This window comes from Diadema antillarum, unplaced genomic scaffold (assembly GCF_040938485.1).
Source record: "Diadema antillarum isolate AM-2024a unplaced genomic scaffold, OU_Dant_1.0 scf00000015, whole genome shotgun sequence".
Classification (NCBI taxonomy): domain Eukaryota; kingdom Metazoa; phylum Echinodermata; class Echinoidea; order Diadematoida; family Diadematidae; genus Diadema; species Diadema antillarum.
Window position 1 is genome coordinate 3,659,513 of NW_027270904.1, and position 22,995 is coordinate 3,682,507.

Here is a 22,995-nt window from a genome sequence, read left to right on the forward strand (position 1 = left end):
GTGCGGATGTACCTTTACCCCATGCTCGGGCACGTAATATTTGAGCGGTGGATGAAACCCAAATAACGTAACATTAGGGAATGCAGTATGATTTTTTTTTTCAGTAGAACATATCCGTGAAAGCTTGAGGAAAATCGGATAATGGGTGAAAAATGAAGTTTTCGTACTGCCATCGCTTTGACGAGAAGTCAACAACACTTTGTGACACCATGCATTAAAAAAACAATATAAACAAAATATTTTTTTAAAAGATTAAGCAAACGTGGTATTTTCACGTTTCTATGTAAGACCGTGATGGAAGCGCATTTGACCTGCGAAGTTGCCTCTTTCAGATAGAATGATTTTACCCTTATGTCACCAAGTCGAGGGTATGTGTAGGCCTACTTTTCATTTAGTCTGTTGAATTCTCTCAATGTTTTCTTTTTATCGTTTCCCGTTTATGACGTCACGCACGGTAAAAGTCCATTACCATTTAGTACATAATTATCCAGCGATGACTCCACTGGAATTTTAGAAATTCATAACTTTTCAACGGATTGTTCGATTTCCCTCGCTGATGTGCGATGTTCTAATATTGCTACATTCACTTTTATTTTAACATGCTTAAGCTGCATGAGATTGTATGCTAGTACAATGTATTATTTTATAGGTTTCATTTCCCTTTAAAAACGTATGTGCCTATGAACAAAGATATCTATTATGAACATTGTGTCATTTTCTGTTCTGCACCCAATAATGACCAAGGTATACCAATATGTTCCCTTTCCTTACAAAAATAAATGACACGTTATTGAAGTATAGTCAGCAGAGCTCTGAAAAGATGGTATTCGTGGTATTCATGTCTTATTGTTCAGGGTCATTGTAAGCACACACTCACGTACACATCATTGGTGCTTGTGTAAAGTTCAATTTTGTATAGAGAGTTCAAATTGGACCAAAATCTGGAACTTAACTTTAAAATTAATCATAAATCTAACAAAACTGATTCTTGTTCTCATATTCAAATCGCCTCCAACTTAATTGTACACTATTCAGCTATTACTCATATCAATGACAGTGTTATGTGATGTATAGTTGTCGAATGATATTATTAAGGATCAAAAGTGGGAAATGTTTTTTTTTTTGTAGCACCTAGTACAATTATTCAACTTATAAATATATTCCTTCTTTTCCTTCATCATTATTATACACCAAACAATATCTAACCTACTCTCTAAAAAAAAATCGAGTGAAAATATTCACTCTTAAAAGAGTGAATACAAAAAAGAGTGAATTTAGAGTGAAATTGGAGTGAATTTGGAGTGAAAATGTTCATTTTCACTCGTTTTAGAGTGACCTCAGGGATCACTCCTAAATCTTCGAGTGATCCCTGAGGTCACTCCAAAATGAGTGAAAATGAGCATTTTCACTCAAAATTCACTCCAATTTCACTCTAAATTCACTCTTTTTTGTATTCACTCCTTTAAGAGTGAATATTTTCACTCGATTTTTTTTTAGAGAGTACATATCCCAATCTATAATTATATTTCCAATATATAATTTTCATTAACCTCATAACTTTAACCTTATCCAACATCACCAAATAACAAAACTTATCTTACATCTTTTAATAAAACACCATATCATAATATAATATCATGATAATTCAACCCAATGAAGAAAATAGTTAGATTATTCAATATACCAAATAACACTATAAATCCAGCATTCATTATCTTTCTCCAACTCCCCCCCCCCCGAAAAAAAACAACTACTGCTAATATTGATATATACCAATGCAAATTCAAATTACTTTTTAAAAAAAAGAAAAGAAGACATAATAATAATAATAGTAGACATTTATAGAGCGCCTTTTCCACCGGATGCAAAGCGCTATAATGTGAATTATAATATAAATACAACAAAAATAATCATGAAAAACTGATCTATTTACGCTGCCATTATATTATGTGTGAATGGAATCCAGGACAAAAGAACTTCTAAAACGAGTACACTTTGAGCGAAGAGGGCACAGTCTGACTACCTGATCTGTCGCAGAGGGTGGAGTGTAGCCAAGGAGGTTTAAGTGTTGGAGTTCCAACTGGCTGTAATTCAAACAGTTGTCAGATTTGATGTACAAAAGAATTTCACAGGTGCATTTGTGCCTTTGACGATCGATGTTCGAAGCCGCTGTCTTGCTGAGCAATCTGAAGATTCATTTTGAACGTTAACATAATATTGGCCATATTTGCTTATTTATTCATTAAATGAAATGAAATTTCACTTAATGATAAAGCATGTTTGTAAAACAAAAATCAATCCCGTGCAGAAATTTGTGCAAAAGTGTAAATCAGAGCTGGATCACGTGTAAATGTTTAAAACTGTACCATCCTGGAAAGCCGGTTTTATCACTTTACCGCTTAATTCCGACAAATAAAACTGACCTGGAATAATCTTCAAATATAATTCTTTAGTGATAGATATATCAGATTAGTGCTGGGTGTGCCCAGTCTAGTAATTTTCATGTTTATTTCAGCATTTTTTGCGCAATTTCTATTCGCACATCCTCGTGTCTGTACCACCTACCTTGTATACGAAGGGATAGCGAAAAGTAATTACCACCACAAAGACATATCTTCCTCAGAAAGTGGCCTGGTGATTATGCAATGATACGCGAGTCAATTGTCTTCCTATCTGCGTGGCAGATCCTGTTTGGCGCATGCTTCAAATATTTTTGAGCGGTGGCATCGAACTCTATTGCAAAGGAAATAAGACAGATGTGACTCCATTCTCTTGAACCTCCTTTGTGTAGCGGGGTGGGGAAAACCACCGCCGGGCAAAACCCGGGGACAATCACTGCCCGGGGGAAAACCACAGTAAGGAAAATTACGCGTGGGTTTAGTCAAGGAGTTTTCAGACTGATAACTCCTTGGTTTAGTTAACCTGCGTCACATATCACTCCATGTTCCATCACATACATTGTTTACTATCTAGTTTCCAGCTCAACAAATTTGATTTGATTGAATTGTATTGGGTAGTGTGATATCATTACATCCACCCACAGCACACCTTCTCTTGCTTCAGTAATTCTCCATAAACTCAGTTCTGATGAGAAATCCTACGTCGAAGGGTTTCTCAGAATTTGCGGATTAAAAAACAACAAAGGAATTGAAAGGTCAAATCTGCCCTGAAAACAGTCCGCCAGTGTGATGCCTTTGCGTACGATCGATAATTACTTAACAAGGTTTTATGGACGATAGTCAATATATTGTAACAATTAGTCTCTTAATCAGCATCCTATATGCATATGCCAAAAAGATATCTTTTAATGACGGTATACTAGCTCTCGTACGTGCTTTTCTCGTGCCTTATACACTATGTCCCCCAAAGAATTACAATCAGATTTTCGCATTGATAACACCCGATACGATTACAGTGCAATGCTCGTACTTCTATCACGGTCTTGAAATATAACATTTTAGATCTATTTTGCAGAAAACCCCATTCAATTTGGTAGAAAAAATTGGATTATTATAAAGCATGTCATGAGTCCGATTCTTCCAAGTTTAGCACTTGAATGCTCTTGGAACTGCTCATTAATGTGTAAACACAATATTAGACAAAACTTGGAGGGAAGGGAATCCTGACATGCTCTACAAAATTCCTCATTTTTCTTTGACCATTGGATCAACTCTATAGTGGAGTTTTCTGTAAGATGTAGGCAATGAGATAAAGTTTCATACTCTGAAATTGTATTTGTATTGATTCATTATTTCCAAAGTCATTGCGGATGGTCCCGTTGAAATACTAGTCTTTTTTGGGGACATACGGTATAGCATGTGTATGAGGTTATATTGAGGAGGGCGGCAAGGGATTTCCGGGCCCATACAGGCCCGTCTACTGCTCGTAGATTGGCAACTATTTCTGTTTTGGTTTTTATGGCTTTCAAGCTCATTTTATATGCACCTCAACCAAAATACAAAAAAAAAAAAAATATCGCGAGCAAAATAAAACGCGTACAGGTATATAGGGCCTACTAGTACACGTGTCAGTCACAAGTCACTGCTCAGCTGTGTATACTGCGACCGGCTGGCAATGAGGCTATTTGTGGGATTCCCCAGTAGCGATAGGCAGTCGGCGCACTTGTTCTGATAGTTTGACTTTCAGACCTATTGCAATTTCCAGAGAAATTAATGACATTAAAGAATAGTAAAAGAGACATGGTCATAGTTTCAGTATAGTATTCAATTATACTCATTTAATCATAGAAATCAATACAATCATAAATCACGAGTGGATGTTGCTGTCATTATGAAGCATAGGCCCAAAGAGTTGTATCAGTGTCTTGAAGTACATCTACGTACTTGCGCAGTCCCGACCTTTGAAACGACAGGTGAATACAAGTAGTCCGCCGCAGTGTCAGATAAGTCAGATAACCGGGAAGTCAGAAGCAATTTGTTTTCTTGCTGAACACTGATGATACATTAACTGATGTAACACTTCCATTTTCTCTTTTGTAAGTTGAAGCATTGACATAATATGCCTCATAGAGAACGGGGAAAGGATCACCGCCAGTTTGTATCTGAAACATGACTTGTGTATTCTACCCAGTTTCCAATTAGGTAAGCTGTGTTTAATCACCACTGGATTCTCGTCTTCAGATTTAATCGTTTTTATTATGTGTTTTATACTCACTGTTCTTCCATGCCCCGGGAGGGGCCGTTATAAGAAATAACATTCATTGTCATTGTCATTGTCATTGTCATTGTCAGCATTCTTATACAATTCTCTGTTCGTTGCAACGACATTCATTGTCCCTCTGTCTTCAGGCAAGTAACTGGGAGGGAGGAGGAACATCCACTGAAATCTGAAAACTTGGATACTGGACTTTCAAATAATTTGATTGGTAAATATGAGAAAATCAATTGCAGAATTCATATGTCTTTTTTTTTAATTTACATTTCCTCGTTGTCCTATTGTGAGAATAATTGTATGTAATTGTATGTCATCACTCAATTCACTGCCGTAAGTTTTGTCATTGCCAATGAGCGTGATCCACCTCCATAGACCTTGTTATTTGCGAGTGGTGTTTATTATATAGATGCATGATGACTGGCGGGGGAGGGAACATACCGAATGTTCCACCCGAAGGGTTTGAAATGCTATTGAGGGAGGTTATAAGTCCCGAGACTTCGTCTTGGGACTTATAGCCTCCCGAAATAGCATTTCAAACCCTTCGGGTGGAACGTTTGGTACATGTTCCCGACAACAAAAGTCATTATCTGTTATATTATATGGGTTGGTCAAATTCGTCAAATACGTCAACGACAACCACCAGCACAACGCACTCAATCGCCCCCTCGCGCATCCCAGAGCCAAATTCACTGTGCGCGCGCGGTCCTAGGCCTTATGTCGTTTTATGTGAAAATGTTTTCCCATGGGAGAACATTACAAGAATGTTCGCCCATGGGCGAACATAACGAATGTACTTCCATCATTGTGACTGTTTTCAGCCAATCACTAACCGGTATTTGACTAACCCATTAATATAGCATAATGTTGAAGCGATGATAAGCACAGGATATGAATATAGGTATAGGATTAGGGTTAGAGTCTACTCAGTGTATTATCCTCGGACGCCGAGATCAACGTTACACTAACTCTAACCCTAACCTAACCCTAAACTGAGTAAACGCTAACCGTAATCTTAAAGCATAATATTATATTCATATTCCCGGGTGAGCATCGCTCCGACGTAATTATGCTACGTCTTTGCGAGCTTTAGATCTGCGACGCGAACGCTATAAGACGACGGGGGGGGGGGGGGGAATGGTGTTCTGCACATGAGCGAGACAGATGCTTCCATTTTATAGATTATCGTTCACCCGGGAAGCTGCGTCTATAGCGTTCGCGTCGCAGATCTAAAGCGCGATGTAAAAGATATTAAAGTAGGCTTCTGCGCTTAACAACATGTGACAGATAACCATATACGATTTGGGTCTACCTATTCACATTTTCCATTAATATTTTTTTTCTTTCATTTTTTGATTAAAGATTTCCAAAATATTCATTTTTTTTTCATTTCATATATTTTCATTTTCAACAAAGAGTGTTAGTGTACAAAGCATAGCATGAAAAAAATATATACATACTCTACAGACATCGAAATATAATATAAACGCAATAAATTGATATCTACATGAAATCTACTGAATAGTGTCGAAAACTAAAACGATAAAAATCCCTTTACAAGATTGCCTTTTTGCACCCAAAGTGTACACCAGAACGTTGAGTTTGAATTCCAGAGGGGTTAGAGAAATTAAACGCGGCCTCCATGTGATCGCTGCATGCTCGGCATTGCGAGCGACTGGTCATGACCTAGGCCATAATGTGGGATTCCCCTGTCGCTACTGGAAGTCAGTGCACTTGTGTTATTGTAACGTATATTCAATATACTTCCTCGTAAGCTGTCGCCCATGTGGGTATACCTGGTTAAACTAATGCATTTTTTAATGCTACATTATACTCGTCCATTATTTTCACAGTGAGATCGATCAATATGAATATGTTTGAATCTCCAGACCAATGTATTGGACTTGCCTGCCAAGTACAATAATTTTGATGAAAGGTCCATTGATCCCCAATGTTTGGGCCCATAAATGTTTCACAAAAGTCTGCTCGTACTTGCAGCCCGCTTGCAACTCATTATTTTTTTCAAGCTCCATCGATGCTATGATGTAGAAACTACTGTTTTTTCCTTGAATCAAAGTTTCTGCAATATTCTGCAGCGTTCTTATGATATAGTTGAAATAACAGTTACTGTCATGACTTCGTACAGAAGTTGATCACAGTGACAATACTATGCTGCAATTTACTGAAATACTGGTTCTTATTCATTTCAAGCTCAAGGCTACAATCGTGTACTTCCAATCCGTAATTTTTCCTTAAACCAAAGTTTCCAGTATATAAGTATTTTTACTTTGTTAGAATAATATCAAATATGACGGTAGTCATATGGTAGAGAAGCTGATCACTGTGACAATGCTATTCTGTAAACTAAAATACTGGTTTGCTTATAGCAAGCTCAAGGTCACAAATCTATGGCTTGTCTTTCCAGGTTTACTTGTTTAATTATTGACCGGCTAATGTTTGTGGTCGCAGCCATTTTGGCCACTATGTTAGATTTCAATTGCATGTGTAATGATATAAATTTAATAATCTTGTTTATATTTTTCTAAGATGCTAATGTTTGTGGTCTAATGTTTGTGGTCTTTTCTAGGATGCTAATGTTTATGGACGCAGCCATTTTGGCCACTGTGTTAGATTTTAATTGCATGTGTAATGATATAAATTTAATAATCTTGTTTATATTTTTCTAAGATTTACAATGTCTGTTTTATGCTAAGTGCTGTCTGGGGCAAATTATTTGTATAGGGCCCCATTTTTCTCTCTCTTCTTTCTTTCTTTCTATAAAACAACAACAACAACAATGATATAAACTACGACGGGCGCAGAAATCATTACCACCAATAATCTTATGCTTATCCGTCTTGTTTTGATTTGGGTATCTTTTCTTCATCATGTGAGATACTTCACGGGACAGATGAGACACCTTTACAATTTAATCAAAATTTGTGAGGCAAACACTTTGGATAGTATCAAATAAACGGAAGGGATGTGGAGAGGCTTTATCTTATTTGTAGTAATACACAATAACGGGGATTTAGGATGTACCCTGACCTGACTGTGCTGTTTTTTGATAAAGTACTACAGTACATTGTTTACCATTTGCAGATGAAACAAAATCCGGCTTTACTGCTTCAATGAGTTAGGGGTAGAAACAACCAATGCAAAGATGTTAATCAGTATAATCAATGTTAAAGGGTGTGTACAGTTCTGGTCGAGGTGAAGATTTAGCTTTTAACGTTTTGTGAGATATTCAGAAACCACTCTATGAGATGTCAAAGAGCATGCAGTTCTAAGGGAAATAAAAAGTTTATTCTATGAAAATCTGTTTTGAAATGGCTAAGATATCCAAAAACAAGGTGAAACAAAGAGATACTAATAAAGTTGGGGCATGTCGCCTTTTATTATGAGCACTTTTTGGGATATCTCAGCCATTTGAATACCAATTTTCATCAAATAAACGTTGAATCCTTTTTAGAATTACATGCTCTTCCATATTTCATAAGACGCTTTTCATTATCTCACTTAGGAATGTTCAAAACATGAATCCCTACCTCAACCAGTACTGTACAGTCCCTTTAAGTGTTGTGAAATATACAAATCTGAGCAAGAGATATTATAAAATTGTTTCTAGAATACATTGTAAACCGTCTACAGTCATGTTTATTGAGAAAAAATGATAATAATTATCTCCTTGTATTTTAGCCTTTGATTACTGCAAAAATGTTTACATGGTATAGGATGTTTTATGATACAACTGACCTAAGCATCAAAGGTGATGAATCGAACCTTTTTTTTTTAAACACTGCTCCCAATGGTAAACAGTACCTTTAAGAGAGGGAGAGCGATAAAAGGATATCATAGTCAGTGAAAGGTTAGATCAAGAGTTTCGATTTTTTTTCCCTCGCATCTCTCTTTAATCGTTTGTAAAGGCCGTGTCACACCTTTCCGGGCAAGTTACGCGGGCTTGTCACGAGGAGGGATTTTCCAGCACGCAGAAGAATTTTCCCGGGCGGACAAGAATGTTTGCGAGTTTCGCACTTGTTTCTTACCTGCTAGACGCTTCCTACTTACCTTCTACTTGCGTGTATTCCGTGTGACTTGCGTGAGAGCTGTGAAACAGATTCGTCTCCTGTTACGAGCGACTTTCAGGTAGGGTACTGAGAAGTACCTGCGTTGGAGTTGCCTGCGAGGTGCTGCCGGCAAGGGTCTCCTAACTGGTGTTCTGCATGTACCTCTGCGAAGCCCACGTATAGCTTGCCCGGAAAGGTGTGACAGGGCCTGAACATGGTTGCGGGTGAAAAGATTTGCTTGCGCACCTCCGGGGGACTACGGGTGAGATACGTGCTAGGTACTGTCATGTGAGGGTCATCTGCGGGGACCTCCGGGTAGTAAAAAATTGTTCCTCGCAAGTCGCACGCTAGGCTTGCCCGGTAAGGGGTGACACCGCCTTAAAGTGAAGGGTTGGCACATTGGGATTTTGCTTTTGTATTTTTGCGACCTCGCTCGCTTTCTCTCCCTCTTTCACTCTCTCCCTCTCTACCATGCTCTAACAAGCTATCTCATCTACGAAGAGTAGAGTTAAAGGAGACTTTTACATCTGAACAACTGTATGTACTCAGAGTTGAACAGAGTTTCAGAATGTATATAGTGATTGCATTGGGATGAGGAATAAGAATGTTTTCAAAATCTATAACAAATCCCAGTGAGCAAGGATGATGACATGGTAGCTTTGCCATAGAATGCGTGATCGAGTGGGGGCTCGAGGAAGCAGAACAAAAGAGAGCATGCCTAAAGTCTACACAGGTGGACTGTATTGTAAGTGCTGTACTGTAAGTGTAATGGAATAACATCGCTATACACTTCTGAAAGACCACAATAAATCCTGCAAATCCATACATGGCGTTGTCGATTTATGTTCTACATGATGTTAGATTATGGAAATCGTCTTGACTTTGATCGTGCGTTTAATGACTACGATTCAAAGCACAAATAAGAGTGTAGTTCTCAGACCTCTGCCGCATCAGGCTGCAATCGAGAGCATGATGTGTGCATGTCAAAGAGCATGCATGATAGCACCATTTTACCAAGCACGCCGTACTGCATTTACACGTGTCCTCTTTTATTAAATAGAAAATACACTCAAATGCACACATGGATCGAATGAATGCTGCAATTTTTAGTTCAGCGCATGTGAAAGTTTGAGGAAAATCAGACAATCCCTTCAAAAGTTATGAATTTTAATAGAATCGGTGCGCCATCGCTGATGAGAAGACACATGTTATGGAAAAGATACAATAGAAAAATTGAGAGAATTCCACAAAATTTCATTTTTATGGAAAAATACACATTCCCTGGACTTGTTACCAACATAAATTAAGGATAAACATGTTATCTAAATACTTAACTGAAGATTTTTATTGCCGCAAACTGTAAATGTGGAAATTTTTACGCAATTCGCGTCAACAGCAGCGCGAAAATAAAAACACGCTATTTCATTTGCACGTCATAAAGTTCCACTGAATGTTTAATTGATATATAATAATGTCTCCCTAATACCAGCCTTATACCTCCTTGGTCTGAGCTTGAGAGTGGAAACGAATTCCGCAAAATGTCTTTATTTTTATGAAAAATGCACATTCCCTTGATCTTTTATTACCAGTCGTGATCATATCGAGAGTAACATTATTTCCAGCTTTCTGAAATAGGTACGATCGACACTTTGCGGAATTCTCTTCATACATGTACTTGGGTATCGTTCTGCCGTGACATCGTGAACTGTTGTTTTGATTGTGACTATCTGTCTCTTTTGCAGACAGGACCTATCAACGCCTCTGAACATGGGAGGTCAAAGCACGAAGCCTGAGGTGACGACACAAACCATTCGTGATGCAAGAAGCAACGCACGCGAAACCGTGTCGATTGCTGAGCTCGTTAACGCAAGAAGAACTGTACATGACTTGAGTCGAACTTCCAGGGTTCCGAGTGGGAGCCAAACGAAATCTGCAACTCCAGTCAGTCCTTTGCGACACGCTCCAGCCAAGCCAAACTGTACCTCGTCCTTGCATCCACTCAAGTCTGAGACGGCACAAACCAATGCTAAAACACGAAGCAGCGCATCCGAAACCGTTTTTTCGTATGGCAGTGCGTTTGGGAGCCAAGCGAAATCTGCAACAACTTCAAGTAGTCCTTTTCAGCCCTCTGCAATCGGTTCAGACATAGGCCTAGTACACAATTCTCAGACGGCACAAACCAATGCTAACAAACGAAGCGCACACAAAACCGAGACATTATCTTCGTATGGGAGCCAAACGATATCTGCAGCATATTTAGGTGGTCATGCTGAGCACTATTTGTTCGAGAGAATTTCTGCCAACTTGTTCTATTCTGCACTGGATGCGGAAACCGAGACCCGACAGTATGGCGCGTCCCGCTACCCCACTGGACAGGACGACAGTGAGGACGACGGGCACATGTCCTTCAGCGACGTTGAGGATGTTATTGTTAGTGACGACGACTGCGCAAGTTTCTCCAGTGACGTCGATGAAGATGTCCTTTCCGACACCAAATCAACTTACAGACGTGCTGGCGATGGCCAGGAAAGTGCTGCTGCTGATGGCTATGGTGATGATGATGATGTCGTTGAGGAAAGCCCCAATGTCGAAGAGCGCATGGGTGGCGATGACGAAGAAGAAGTGGAATTCGATCTGCGGTATTTTTCTGACAAAAGGTAACGATATGCTACGTCACTGAACGTCCTGCTTGTATGTCACCCATAGAATTGTCTTTGCGGTGGTTCGCTCGGTTTTAAATTCTTACCATACAGGCGAGGATCGTATAGCATTTCTAAGGTGCTGTTTTTCTCGTGTTCTAAATCGTTGTAAATCAGGCGCAATTATGTGAGATGCCACTCACCTCACTGCTTTAATTGCAGAACCACTGAGTATGAAAAAAAACAATCGATGCAAAATCAACTTGTACCCGAGCAATATAACCTAGAATGAAATTATGGAGGCAATGTGGCATAGTGGATAAGACTCCTGACTCCCAATCGGAGAACCCCGAGTTCGAATCCGGCCAGTAGTCCAATGTTTGCGTCCCTTTCAATGCTGTTACCCACAACGTCCCTCTCAACCCACGTGTATAAATGGGTACCTGACAACGCTTGGGTAACCGTTGACAGGGCCCTCTGGTAGAACAGTATCTAGACTGAAGAGGCTATTTTACCCTGGATACAGAAGACCATGTCATCATTATTTCATAAATCCATTCATAAATGTCTGCAGAGGAATCCCGCAATTGTTAATTCAATCTGTTCGCATGAATCGACTAACTTGTGAAAAGCACGAAGAGAACACAAGTCCAGTCTGGGTCTAGGGCAATTACCCCCTTGGGCAATTACCCTGGACCGTTCCCCTGGCCCTAATCCTAATCCTAATCCTGGACCTAATCCTATGCCTAACCCAAACTCCTAAACCTAACCCTAACCCTAATCTTAATCTTAACTCTTACCTTACCACTAACCAGTATTTGGGGGGGGGGGGGGTGGTAATTGCCCTCTGGGGGTAATTGCCCGGATACGGTCCAGGGTAACAGATTTGATTACGTGTTGGCATCTTACTAACTGCATGAATCCAAAGCATATCGATATACATTTCAGGGATAAGTTTTCTTTTTGTCGTTTCATTTTTCTTTCTAGTGAATATCATCTTGATTTCTTGATGACACGATCAAAACTATTTTGTTTCGAAGGATTTTGTTCTTGATATGATTGAAACGCTAGTTATAATTAAGATTCCTTGTGAACTGATAAAGCGCAGAAGTGTGTGACATAAGCATCATGGAATATCAGGTATATACAGTGTACTCCCGATACAACGAACACGGTGATAACGAAATTTCGTTATAACGAAGTAAATCTTCCGGTCCCAAAATGATCACCATTAAAGTCTATGGTACAAAATTCGCTTATAACGAACACGGTTATTGCGAAATTTCCGTTATAACGAAGTCTTTTCCGAGCTCCACAGACAAAGAAAAACAAAAGAAATGTGCTCCGTTATAACGAAATGCGAATTGCTTTCGAAAATACGTAGCGGAACAAGCATATATAGCGTCTCTGCGTGGGTGAACTGTGAGTTCGCTCCTTGTGTCACGCATAGTTTCTGAGGGGAACTTGCGTTTATTATTGTAATACAGTTGTCCCATCACATTTCACATAGCTTTCTAGTGTATGATGACTATTCAGCAAACAGGATATGATATATATACGTGGTTTCCTTGTTTTCGTTATATATTGTATTTGTTCGGTTATAACGAAATTTCGTTATAACGAAAGAAAACTGCCGGTCCCGAGCATTTCGTTATAACGGGAGTGCACTGTACTACGCAAACTTTGCGGTCAAAATTTGCGAACGCAAACTGGATCATAAAGGAGAATATATCTCAAATATATACATGTGGATTTAATGAAAGTAGAAATTTGGGAGAGCACGTGAGTGAAGTGCAAGGAAAACTGGACAATCCGTCCAAAAGGTATTGTCCGACTTTCCTCAAACTTGGATAATGATGAGCTAATCTGTACTATTGTCCTTCATCGTACAGCATAGTCATAATGGCATATGGAGGAATTAAAAAGATAATGTTTTAGCTTGACTTGCTCTTCGGGATTTCGGGCTTACCATGTTCTGCCGTCCGTCTATGTCTGCCATGGCTGTGTAGGCTTCAATGTAATTTCATTGCATCCCTTCTATTTTTTTTTTGTGTTTTTTTTTCTGCTTTAGGAGCGGAGATGCGTTCAAAAGTAGAAGAGACAGGAAAACTCACAGTCATATATATGATAGCATGGTGGATGGAACATTCTCGGAGCTCTTCGTGGGAAGTGAAATAGTAAGTAACAGAAATGTCATGGCATTTCCACATTTTCATTAAAGGTGAAATCCAGTCCAAATATAAGTTAGTCTGATTACAAAAAAAAAAAAAAAAAAAATAGATTACTTACGTGTTCAACGGTTAAAAAAAAAATGGCTAAAATCGGATGGAAATTAGGGCAGTTATGACATATTTTGAAGTTTTTGCTAATTTCTGCAAAACAGTTCTTGTACAGTGGATATGAATATGCAAATGAGTGAGCTATAACCATGTCATAACCTCGCAATTTTCTATTAATTGCGTATAAAAAAATGACGAAAATTCAATCGTTCTGTCATTGAAATCTGAAACATGATGTTATTATTCCTAGTTGAATACCTTCAGAATAGTGATCAGTTAGATATGCCAGGATTTAAGCCTCGGGCATAATTACATTTAAATGAAAAACTGGCAATTTCAAAATTTTAGGTACAAACTTTATGGCAAGTTCTGAGGGGGTGACATGCTCACTTTGCCATTTGCATATATTCATATTGACCGTTCAAGAACCGTTTCCTGAAAAATTAGCGAAACTTCAAAATGTCATACCTTCCTTATTTTTCACGTGATTTCGATCAAAATTTTGACATTGAACTCGTAAGATCTTACTCTTTCTTATCAGACTAACTTATATTTGGACTGGATTTTCCCTTTAAGAATATGGGATGAGATGATCTAGATTTGGGTCTATTAACTAACTATTGCTACTGCTCTTGCTGCTATTGATGACTAACGCGTCCATTTCTGGTGTATATTAATACAATATAGATCCATGTATAAATCTAACAACTAAAATACTTCTAGTACCTCTCCTGTAACTGCTATACTCTTGCCGGTAGTAATGTCAATCACACTTTCGGATCGTGCGCTACGTTTATTGCATGGATGAAAGAAGTGTGACTTTATAGAAGTTATCGTTACTGGTATCAACATTGACATGGACCAAAACTATCAAATGACTCACGACGACCCCTCCTTGTATTTCTCCGTGCATTGTTTCCTTTTTGAAGCGATGAGGGACTGATCGCGACATGACTGATTGTCCAGACCTTCTTTAACAAGTTCTAGATAAGCTGATGTTCCGAAAACACGTACTGCTCCTTTTATTGCATCGATGTTAACATTTCCCTTGCTTGTCACTGAATGGCACCATGGCCATGGTAAGATGAATGATAATGATAACGACATTGGTGATCATCAAAATCCAGTGATTAATTAAGGTAACTTCATCACGAGGGGACGAATTCATCTTGTACTCTACTTATTCATTTAAACTTTGAATTGCCACGCCGAGTTGTTGGGTTTTTTTTTTACCCAATATGTAATCTTGGCTAACACTGTTTCCAATAACAATACAGAGATAAATCGAGAATGATTTTTTTCTCTTTCTGTCTCTCTCTTTGTTAAAGAGAGGCCTCCCTTAGCTTGTTTTATTAGAGGTCGTTTTAACTTTTGCATTGTGTAGATTAAACTGCCATCAGACTGCAGGCACCGAAAGGAGCCTACCTACGAGGAGGTCGTTATTCCACCACCGAACTATACTACCACTGCGGCAGAACAGGAGTTGATGCCCATTGCGGAGTTGGATGAGGTAAAATACTATAGGATAACGAGGTGGTAAACTGAGCTTAATTATCAAACAATTGACTAAGTTATTATTTCGATTACAAAGCATTCTAAAACTAATTCTGTCCCTTGAATATGTCGCCCAGTGAAGGTTTCTGTCTTTCAGAAATGAAGTGAAATGCTTACTTATAGTACTCGGCGGTACTTACTATTCTTTCAATAATCAGCACACAAAAACAGCCACAAAATCTTTCGATTAGACAACCTCCTTTTGCTCAGACCTAAATTACGTGACACCGGTCTCTTTGAACTCTATTTGTATTCTTTATGAATACCTATTTGAAATATACTTTGCATACTTTTTTGTTTTCCCTTTACGAAAAGTACAATATCACACCAAACTTTACGTTGTACGTGAAAGCTAAGATATTTATGGAAGTTGGTGTTCTAGGTGTTTTCACGAAACAGATATATTGATAAGAGATGTGTTGAAGATTTACCTTCATCTGTAAATTGATTTCCACAAAGCTTCTTTTTCCATTCCCTACATTCGTATTATCGCCTGTGATAATGGCTATGGGTCAAGGGGTAGACGCACGATTGATATTGTAATCTCTACCGATTACATTCTTTCAACTTACCACCATAACCTAAAGGTCAGTCGGAAAGCCTTCCGTGGTATGCAGACACTGAATCTCATTCAGACGATTGTGTTCGACGCGGCCTACAACACCGACGAGAATCTGCTGATCTGCGCCCCGACCGGAGCGGGGAAGACGAACATCGCCATGCTGGCGGTCCTGCACGAAGTCAGGAAGCACATTCAACAGGGTGTCGTCAAAACTGATGAATTCAAAGTGAGCTGGCTTTCATGAGCCATAGCTGATCATAAAGCATTGTCACAGATTTATGCTTGTTGGTCAATATTGATTGTCATCATTCTTTCCATCTACTTTCTAGCTAACGTTTAACCCCTGTCATATGGGCCTACACCCTAAAAAATGAACTGAACGAAACAATTAACCGGAGCAAGAAGAACATATGGACAAAAAGCTGACATGAAAGATTATTTTTTTCGCCTTGAAAAGCTGATAACCCAAACTATCAATACAGTAGAAAATACATCACCAAAGCAAAACAATGTTATTACTTTTTTTCGGGGGGGGGGGGGGGACTTGATACGTTGATGAGGTATGACGTAACAGGGTGATTTGCCCAACTCTGCAGATTTGGCCTTAAACATCACAGTTCGTTACATTCTCCACCATAGAAACTGCGTGACTTTAATACTAATACTACATGTTTTAGTTCAGAGGGAGTCACGTTTTGGAAACTTTCTCAGAGGGAGTCACGTTTGGAAACTTTCTCGATACATTCGTTATGACGTAACAGGGTGATTTGTCGTTCGTTACTTTCACCACCATACGTTCGTTACATTCTCCACTACCCACAATAGAAACTGTAGTACAGTGTATCAAAGGTCAGAGAGTCACAGGCGGGTCTTGGAGACTTTCTCGATGAAACCCAGTGACGACATAATGACTGGGTTTCATGACCCAATTTTTCCCTTCCCGCTCAGATCGTGTACGTGGCACCAATGAAAGCACTGGCAGCGGAGATGGTTGAGACATTTGGTTCCCGCCTCAAGCCGCTGGGCATCTCCGTGAAAGAATTGACTGGGGACTCAAAGCTCACAAAGAAAGAGATCATGCAGTCACAGGTGGGTCTTGCTGAGTGGTGAAAAGTTTTGCTTGTTTGTTTGTTTGTTAAATCAAAGATCCTACACTACAGTAGTGTAGGATCTTTGGTTTAATTTCCATCTGAGAAGATGGCTGGATAATCTATAATATTACTCAGCTGCAATAGCTGGTCTTCCATCGTTATCCATCATGGGGTCCAGTTGGATGTAGAGGCGGGACCCACTTCACCGGGTTTAACACTACTCTTTGCGATGAATAAATTATATATATAGTTGTATTAAGCGAGATCTTTTACGTGCGTGAGTTGTGACTCTCTCATACACGGGACCTCCATTTTATGTCCTACCCGAGGGACAGAATGTTTTCCCTGTTACTAGAGTAGACGGTAAGTGATTACACGCAATATTGCTCAGTGGGACGCGGGAATTGAACCCGGGTTCTTTGGATCGCGAGGTAGACGAGCTACCGACTGAGCTAACTCACAGCCCTAACAGTCTTGTAGCAGTCACAGGCTGGTCTTAAACCTTATATAGAACCTTAATAGCGTTCGTTACATTACCGCGACCATTCAACATTTACGGATTATCCACACCACACGCATAACACCCGAAACCATCTGGTTTGTTGCATTGCGTACGATTTCATAGTCAACTTACAATCTTTACAGATGCTCGTCGTCACTCCCGAGAAATGGGACGTCATCACTCGGAAGAGCACGGGCGACGCCACTCTCATCCAGCTGGTCAAACTCCTCATCATCGATGAGGTTCATCTCCTGCACGAAGACAGGGGAGCCGTCATCGAATGCTTGGTCGCACGAACGCTGAGACAGGTAGGCTAAGTAGATACTAATGATGACGATTTGGGATATAGACATCTGTCTTCCGTTTGATATGATAAACGCCTAGACTATGACTGGTGTTGGCATTGGGGTAATAATCTGAGTGACGTTCGTTTGAAAAATGACAACGGATAGGGATTAGGCCTAATACATTCAGGTAGCTTGCGTTGCAATCCACAGACGTCATTTTCCCGATACCTACGTTGAGCGCTATAACGTCCCAAAGGCCACGTCACACCTTTCCGGGCAATCCTTGCGTGCGACTTGGGAAGAACAATTTTTACTAACCGGAGGTCCCCGCAGATGACCCGCACATGACAGTACCTAGCACGTATCTCACCCGTAGTCGCCCGGAGGTGCGCACGCAAATCTTTTTATCCTCATCCATGTTTAGGCCCTGTCACACTTTTCTGGGCAAGCTATGTTGGCTTTTTAGCGTGTAGGGATTTTCCAGCGTACCGGACAATTTCTGAGGGCGGATTTGGGCGAGTCAGTGCTTGTGTCTTACTTCCCGGACGCGTTCTACTTAAATTCTACTTCCGGGTATACTGTGTGACCTGTGTACCAGTCGCGTGGGGGCTGACAACTCAGTGAAGGAATTCCTCTGAAGGAATGGCAGAGGTCCCACAGAATGTCATTAGGGAGCTTTAGATTTTAGACGCGCGGACGTTCAAAGGGGAAAAAAACATGGTCTGAGCGTGCGCAGTAGCGCACGTTAAGTTACTGCGCACGCTCAGAGCATGTTTTTTTCCCTTTGAACTTCCGCGCGTCTAAAATCTAAAGCTCCCTATAATCTTTGCTGCGTACGGGGACTGCGAAGTACCTGCGTGGGAGTTGCCTGCGAGGTGCTGCCGCTAAGGGCGTCCTACTGGCGTTCTGCGTGGACCTCTCCGGGCATCCCCGCGACTCACCCGGAAAAACTTTTGATCATGCTCAAAATTTGGCTGCGGTTAAATCGGACTTGCGTGTGCACCTCCGGGCAACTACAGACGAGATACGCGCTAGGTACTGTCAGGTGAGGAACAACTGCGGAGAGCTCCGGGTAGCAAATTTGTTTCTCCGCAAGTTTTTTTAGTGTTTGGCTAAATTGCTCACAATTGCATATATGAATTCTGCTTGTTTGATTTGTAGTTAAAAAGGAATGATCGGATAATTCATTCTATTTCCTCTCTTCTGTTTGAAATCTGCCTTAAAATGAATTGAATGATTATTCTTGTTTTATGGATTATGGATTATGTCTCATAACTGTAGGAATATTTACATGATTTTTGACAAATGTTATGTAGAATGTGTGTAATTTTTTTTTTGAATTGTTATATTCTCAAAGGAAATGGAATTAATAAAAAGATCACTGAAAACAAAAAAAAAAGTCAAGTCACAAAATTTCCCCAGATATACGGTATGACAATGCCTTGAGCATGCTCAAAACTTGTTCCGAGTGAGTCGCGGGGGTTCGCTCGCAGAGGTACAGGCAGAACACCAGTAGGTGACTCTTACCAGCAGCACCTCGCAGGCAACTCCAACCCAGGTACTTCTCAGCACACGTAAGTCTCTCGTAACAGAAAACGGATCGGTTTCAAAGCTCTCACGCAGGTCACACGGAATGCACGCAAGTAGAAGGTAAAAAGCACACGTCTAGTAGGTAAGAAACAAGTGCGAAACTCGCAAACATTCTTGTCCGCCCGCGGAAAATTCTCCTGCGTGCTGGAAAATTCCTCCTCGCAACAAGCCCGCGAAGCTTGCCCGGAAAGGTGTGACACGGCCTTCAGAGTGGAGTGCATCACGGAAGTTGTCGCCTCAGCTCTTGAATGGTCATTGATGCGAGGTGGATCCCCCCCCCCCCCCCCATCTTTCAACCTGCGTAGATTCACCCTCAAATGATTAGAAATAGCCTACTAACTGTTGTTTTCAGATCACATTAAGATTTCACATCTTTACAGAGTACTGGTAGCATCTAAGCACTCCAAAAAAACCCGAGATGTATCAACGCGTCAAGTCTATAAGTTTATATAATATGATATTATGTTTATTTATTTATAATGACTATCAGCGTCACTTCCATCGTTAAACAGAATACGATATTTACAGAAACGCGTGCACGTCGTAATTTCATGCTCTTGGTGGCTATTGATTAATTGATTAATTTGTAGTAAATCCCTTAAAAGAAGGATAGGATTTCACCTAATGCAAATTAAACAATACCTGCTTAAAAGTTGTGTAGTCCAACTTACCGCGCTCGCATTAGCAGTATAGCTGTCTCCAGCCATGTATAATGTATGCACAAACATAGTTATCTATTACATTAATGTATTCATATATTTCATCATTTATTTCTATCGAGGTCGAGGCCTACGAAACCAATGTCCGCATCGTTGGACTGTCAGCTACCCTGCCAAACTATAAGGACGTCGCGAAGTTCCTCCACGTGAACCTTGACAAGGGACTCTTTTTCTTTGATGCCCGATTTCGTCCCGTCCCGCTCCAGCAGTCCTTCATCGGCGTTAAGAACTTGCATTTCAAAAAGATTAAAGAGAAAGATCTGATGAACGACGTTTGCTACGAGAAGATGAAGGAGGTGTTAGAGAATGGTCATCAGGTTGGTCAACCATGTTTTAGTCTGTTTTTGAGTGTATGTGTGTGTGTTGGGGGGGGGGGGAGGGTTAAAGCATTCGTCATTGACATTAGTAAATCATTTTACCCTACTCCTCGCGTGTTGGATGGCAGGCTAGGTTTGAAATCCTTCTGAAACCTTCGTTTCCACCAATCAAAATCTTGCGTTCGATGATATTCAAATTCAAATGAAATTTTATTTCCAATAGCATATTTTTGTCGATATAAGATCAAGGAGAAAAAGGTATAAGGGGCATTTCATGAAGCATTTTGTCCGACAACTTGTCGGACAAAATTTGCTTTCAGCCAATCAGAAGCAAGGATTTCAGTAGCTTTGAACAGTTTGTCAGACGAAATATCTGACAAATTGCTTCATGAAATGCCCCCATAATGTAGGTAACAACAATGAACATAATTATAATTCATTCAACTAATTGTGTTACTGGAAAAGAGAGGTCCACGTGAAAGACAAACTTGTAGAAATGTGGGCCACTCAAAAAATCAATATGCTTGTGTTTGGTAAAATTTCTCATTAACCCCTCATGGTGATTATGCAAACTTTCAAATGTCATGTTAAGTAGGGCTGTATATCAAAAGTATCAAAATAAGGGAAATGAATTGAGTGATATTATTGACGAAGGTGAGGTAAGGTTGAATATGAATAATTCATTTTTAGTCGGATTTACAGTTAATTAAACAAAAATGGATGTGCCTGTTTTCCCTATAAAGTTAATGACATATTGGGCGCGGTCAGAGTGGCAGAAGATCGCGAAACTTCTCGATCTGTTTGCGGGCGGTGTCTTCGAAGCGCGAGGCCATTGTCATGTACAGATGTGCTTTGTTACGTCACAATCACTAACCATCGGACGGCGCACTCTTTCTTGCGCGCGTACAAATGGCCCAAACTTCTTGATCTTAAACTTCTCGATCTTTTGCCAGTCTGACAGCGCATTTTGAGAAAGTTTGCTCAAAATTTTCTTCATGGTTTGCCTGAGATCGAAGTCGAAACATTCAACATGAATGTTTAAAGATGTCAAAGGTTTTTATACTTGCTTAACAGTTTGTTTGTTTGTTTTGGTTTTCGACAGGTGTTGGTGTTCGTGTTCTCAAGAAATGGCACCCGTGAAACCGCGGATGAGCTGTTAAGAAGGCTTGCAAGGGAATCTACACCGCTCTTTTGCACAGAAAAGCACGAATTATTCGAGGATGCTGAAAAAGAGGTAGGCTTATACATTACATCATTGTAATATTTCAGCGTAGGTTACCCCGTCAGTGTACGCAACATTTGCACACTGTTTTCAGAAGGGTAAAGGGAGCCTGAAACATTATTTTTCTTTTTTTTTGCTCCAGACATGATTCGAACTCGAACCCGAACTAGGATTACGAATCTAGCACCAGCATCAAACATAAATTTCAAAGGAGAGTAGATATCCACTTATAACATATATATATATATATATATATATATATATATATATATATATATGTGTGTGTGTGTGTGTGTGTAAGCGTTGGTGTGATTTGACTAATGTACAATAAACATCTTGATGAATTAAAGACTAATAGCGCCAACAAGTAAGTAGTTGCCATTACACGCTTGATTTTAATTCAAGTTCAAGTTCAAGTTTATTTTTCATATTTCCACTTTCTCAGTGATGGGATTACAAAATGATTGACAGTAAAACAAGAGTACAAAAAAACATACAACCATATCTTATGTTTGGAAAAGAAAGAAAAAACATATTAAACACAAATGTAACTGGTCATTATCATCTGAGCATATCACAAGTCAATGTCAGAAATATGGTGGGGCCTACATAAAAGCAATGATGCTTGTAAACACTGTAGGTTACCGAATTCATAGGCGTGAAATTATACGGAGAATGGACATGTTTATCTTGACCAACTTAAATTGTACCAGTGCAAAATCAATATTAAGAACGAACTATTGAACCACATGAATATCGCTTAAACGAGACAGTACATAATTATTTCACCGTGTTTACAAAAGAGTGCTATAACGGTACCGTTAAATAACTTGGAGCTGCGGACAAAGATAAAAGACTGGGAGTATTAAAAAAAAAAGTTGCTAAAAGCCGGGTAGTGCGTATCCACTAAGTAATAACCGTTTGAATTTGCGTTTGAAGGTGAATAGGGATAAGGAAGAAGTAATATCTTGAGGGAGGTCATTCCAGTATCTGGGTCCAGTAAACATAATTGTTTTCTTTGCTAAAATAGTGCGAGTACGGGGAAGGTGATAGGCGTCACTCTGACGAGTGGGGTAACAATGAATAGATAGATTTCTTTTGAACATGTGGATAAAAACAGATGGTAATTCATTAGTTGTTAATTATAGTTTATACATGAAAATTTTAAGATTATGACAAAATAGGTCTGGAATTTTCAGAATTCTGTATTTCAACATTTCTTCTCTGTATTAAGTATTCAAACATATTCTCGATAGTACAGTTTTAACTTTTCTTTTCTGAAATCAAAGCCATCATGTGTTTTTTTAACAGTTTGAAGTAGTTTGTTTGCTTTCAGTCTATCCATAACTTTAAGATAGCAGCTAAACGTTTTTGTACCATCATGAAATATATATATATATATATATATATATATATATACATATTGTATATATAATAATGTACAATGTATGTATATCTCATTCGTGTTAAACAAAAAGTTAAATTACAGATATCC

General features: G+C 39.5%; 1 protein-coding gene and 1 long non-coding RNA gene across 2 annotated transcripts in view; both read left to right on the forward strand.

Annotated features, from left to right (window-relative positions):
• Positions 1-4,428: 4,428 nt before the first annotated feature.
• LOC139723927 (uncharacterized) lies at positions 4,429-10,770 on the forward strand. The gene is made up of 3 exons (XR_011710400.1): positions 4,429-4,601; positions 4,809-4,885; positions 10,481-10,770. It is a non-coding gene; the product is annotated as an uncharacterized lncRNA (long non-coding RNA).
• A 5,159-nt stretch (positions 10,771-15,929) lies between these two features.
• Positions 15,930-22,995, forward strand: part of LOC139724644 (activating signal cointegrator 1 complex subunit 3-like) — a 45,415-nt gene continuing 38,349 nt past the window's right edge. The window contains exons 1-5 of the mRNA XM_071635778.1: positions 15,930-15,998; positions 16,721-16,861; positions 17,509-17,673; positions 20,024-20,278; positions 21,381-21,512. Coding sequence (XP_071491879.1) covers positions 15,930-15,998; positions 16,721-16,861; positions 17,509-17,673; positions 20,024-20,278; positions 21,381-21,512 — 762 coding nt within the window. The remainder of the gene's footprint in view (positions 15,999-16,720; positions 16,862-17,508; positions 17,674-20,023; positions 20,279-21,380; positions 21,513-22,995) is intronic.